The 3,774-nt window shown below is 52.1% G+C and overlaps 1 protein-coding gene across 1 annotated transcript in view; it reads right to left on the bottom strand.

Annotated features, from left to right (window-relative positions):
* Positions 1-1,723: 1,723 nt before the first annotated feature.
* SEPN1 (selenoprotein N, 1) overlaps positions 1,724-3,774 on the bottom strand; it is a gene marked incomplete at its 5' end in the record, with an annotated part of 10,144 nt that continues 8,093 nt past the window's right edge. The window contains 2 exon segments of the mRNA XM_009083037.1: positions 1,724-2,231; positions 3,015-3,189. Of these exon segments, the coding sequence (XP_009081285.1) occupies positions 2,061-2,231; positions 3,015-3,189 (346 nt within the window).

Genomic DNA, 3,774 nt, shown 5'->3' with positions numbered 1-3,774 from the left:
CCCGAGGGAAACAGAGCCCTGGGGAATTTACAGAGCAAATTGGGGAGAGACAAACGCTTGGCACGAGTTAGTAAAGCCTCAGGCAAGAGCTGCTGTCCGCAGCCCACCCGTGGGCAGAGACAGATCGGTTAGGTTAGTAGGGAAATGGGGACACGCTGCAGCCCCCCCCGATCCTTGGGATCCCCCTCCAGGCTGCTCCTGTTTGCACTCCTTCTGCCACTGTTAGAGCAATCCCCTTTTCCCAACTCTCCTGAGAGCACTCAGAGGTGGCCACAAGGGCCCAGAGGTTCATGAGACAAGGTACTGTGGGATCCCCAAGACTTTGTAGGATCCTCTGAAGGGATCGAAGTCTGATGAGGATGAGGCTGTCGGGGTGACAAGACTCCAACACTGCCTGGAGGGTTTGGCACTGTCACACTGCAGCCCCTCAGAGTGTGAGAAAAGTGCAGAGCTAATGCATAGTTATAAAGCCAATGCTGAGAAACATCCTGGGGTAATTAATCTCACTAGAGCAATTAGAGAGGCGACACTGGTCCAGCTAAGCTCAGTCTCCAGGCTCAGAGACAGGAGGGCTGGGGCAGGGTGGGGACAAGGTAATAAACTCACCCCCAGGCTCCTCCCAGGACATGGAGCTCAGGAATGTTTTCCCTTGATTTGATTTGGTCCAACAAAATTGTGCTTCAGAGAGCAGAAAAAGCACCACCAGGCAGGGCTGGCTACAGCAGCTACTGAAGATGCTTTGTCTCCTCACAGATCTGTAGGAATATGCCTTAGAACCCATTTCATTTAACCTTTCCTTCTCCAAATTACACAACTGCACTCACTCTGCAGCCAGGCACTGGCACAGAGTAGGAGCAGCTGCTCAGGGTGGTTTCAGATAAGGGATAATGGCTTTACATCTGAACAATTTCTTCAAAAAAATGTCCTGAAAATGTCCTTAGTACTGCTAGCTTTTAGAGCTGCTCAGTTCTCAACCAGGTAATGCTCTCAGGGCAGTTCCCCAAGGGAAGCTCATGGTTCGTCACCCTGGAAACTCAGAGCAAGCATGGACAGAGCATTGCACCAGCTCCAAGGAGACACTGGGAGAACCAAGCTCCTACAGCCGGCAGGGTGGGAGCCCTGGGATGAAGGTGGGGGCATTGCTCACTGCTGTCCCACAGCCTGGAGTGCATGGACTGCATTGGTGGAGCTCACAGGGGCTCTGGCTCTCAGCCCCCCAACCTGACCTCACCTGACACCTCTGAGCTGCACCATCCCTCTCACACCCTGATCTCTCCATTCCTAATGTCCCTGTGTCAACCTCAGCACCTCCCTCAGGTGCACAGGACATGAACGAGTGAGACCCCTCTGCCAGCAGGTCACACAGAGTGCTGGGTCAGCACCTCCCTCAGGTGCACAGGACCTGAACAAGTGAGACCCCTCTACCAGCAGGTCACACAGGGTGCTGGGAGGCTGCCCCAGAGCTCATCCTCCAGTTGGGAGCTCCCATGTTTGTGATTGCATGACCCCAACTCCAGTCCCAGCACACACTGGCTGTCACTGTCAATGATGCTGTTGTGAAGAGCTGGCATCCATGACACAGAGCAGCTTCCAGCTCAGGCTGCTGCTGGCAGGGAGGTGTGGAGGAGGAGCTTCCCACCTGCACTGGATTCTGCTCTCACCACGAGTGTTCGGTCGTAATGGCAATGCTGATCTCTCTGATTCTGCAACAGTCCAGTCCTGCAGATCAGGGTTTCTGGGGGATGCTGTTACACCAGTTTCACCAGAGTCTGAACAGGAGCTGGAAAAACATGAGGGTGTGTGGCAGACCTAGATGTATGCACTGAGAATGTTTTCAAGTATTTTCACTCCTGTAAAAATTTGCCTGAACTCAAAAGGGGCAAGTGATATAAACTGGTATCACTTGAAACTCAGCCTCAAACCAACACCCAGAGCAAAGCCCCATCCTGGGACTGTCTGCAGCTCAACATCAATGTCTGGCATGAGGATGAGGAGGAGTTGCTGTAATCAAAATAGATCTCTGAAGTCTTTGGCTGTCTCTGTGGGGCACTGATTTGTTTTTAGGTCTGCAGGTATGGTTTTGCTCTTTGCAGTCCTTCCTTCAGGAACTGGAGGTAAGTTGCAGTTGAAGGGTCTTCAAAATTGGTTGAGAAACTAAAGATGCTGCTTTCAACATCTTCAGGCTTCATAGAAGTAATGTCCAGGAAGTAGTTGGCATTGATATGGTGAACCTGAGAAAGAAAACAAATGAGGGGACTTTAAGGGCCAGAACAATTCCCCATCCACTGCCTTGGCCTCCAGCCAGGACAGAGGTGACAAGGCTGTAACAGCTTTTACAGAATCCCTAATGCTTTGCAAATGCTAATTCAGCATCCAGGACTCCGGTTTGCATGTTACAGTCAGGGAAGGATGTGTGACAGACAATGGTCTCTGTCTATACCCAAGAGTGCTGATCCCTTGCTTAGGTTAAAAGGAAGATAAAGGCAATTTGGGAAAAATCGTGGAGGCTCAGATCATCTGGCACTGAGCAAGGGCTGGGGAGATGGAGCTGCTGGGGAGCACAGCAGAGCCAAAGCACATGGACAAGTTTGGGGAATCAAGAGAAAGATAAATGTGCTAGAAGGTGCTGACAAGCAGAGATTTCCTTCAAAAGATGAGCACAGAGGTGCAGGAAATAAGCTACAATGGCTTCCCAAAGGTCACTGACTCCAAGCAGGGACAGTGAGGAATAACAGGCAGATGGCTGGTTCAGGCTGCTCCCCCTGGCCCAGAGCTGCTGCTCTTCTGCCTCTGAATAAACAGAGATCTGTTTCAGATTTCTGGGCAGACCTGCTCCACCTGCCACACCATCCCTGGGAGCACCATACCATGAGGGACCACAGCCCCACACAGGCTCACGGAGCCAGGGAATGGCTGGGGGAGTGGACACTTGCTCCAGGGTCTGTGGGTGACCCTGCAGAGAACCTGTTCTAATGGGAAGAGCCAAGCCCAGCTGAAGGGTTACACATCCATACCACCGTGCCATTGGGGAGGCAGATGATCATCTCCACAGGGAAGTTGTATTTCTCCAGGTGCAGCTGAGCCAGTTTGCTGTAGAACTCATTCTCTCTGTTGCTCTGTAAGGAGACCCCAAACAATCAGGTTTGCACACCCCAAGACTATGACACAGGAGCAGTATATAGAACACAGGAGTAGACCAAACATAGGAGGGACCAAAGAGCTGCTTTGCAGTGTGGTGGTAACTGGCACCATTCTCACAACCTGCTTTACTATTCCTTTTCAGTCTCTCTCTCACATGTCAGCTGCAGATTTCCTCCCAGACAATGAAATCTCCCCATCACTGGCAGTTTCCAGGCACACCAACAGTCTGATCCTCGTTTTTTCCCAGAGTCTCCAGCCCTGGACTGACCCCAGCTGACAACACAGGCCCAGAGACAGGCTCAGAAGTGGGGAAAGGTGGAGTTGGGAGACTGAGAGTTCAAACAGTTATTTGGTTGCTCCCTGGGTTGCAGAGCAGTCAGATGGTTGATGGCACCAGTGGCCCTGGGCAGGGCTGTCTCGCAGTGAAGCATCTGGTTTAGCTTTTCAAATTGGCACCAGCACAGAGCTAAGAGGATCACTGTGCCATTTCTTAGGCTGCCTCCATCTGGTGTCTGCTTGGCCCCTGCAGTGGCCAAGGACATGAAGGGCTTGGAACTGAAATCCCCTCTGGCACAGGCCTGAGCCTCCCCTCCCACTGGCACCCCCTGTGCCAAGTGTCCAGCAGCAGTAGCA

The sequence above is a fragment of the Acanthisitta chloris genome, unplaced genomic scaffold (assembly GCF_000695815.1).
Source record: "Acanthisitta chloris isolate BGI_N310 unplaced genomic scaffold, ASM69581v1 scaffold18789, whole genome shotgun sequence".
Classification (NCBI taxonomy): Eukaryota; Metazoa; Chordata; class Aves; order Passeriformes; family Acanthisittidae; genus Acanthisitta; species Acanthisitta chloris.
Note: the sequence above shows the minus strand (reverse complement) of the source record. Positions and strands in the feature narration are given on the sequence as shown.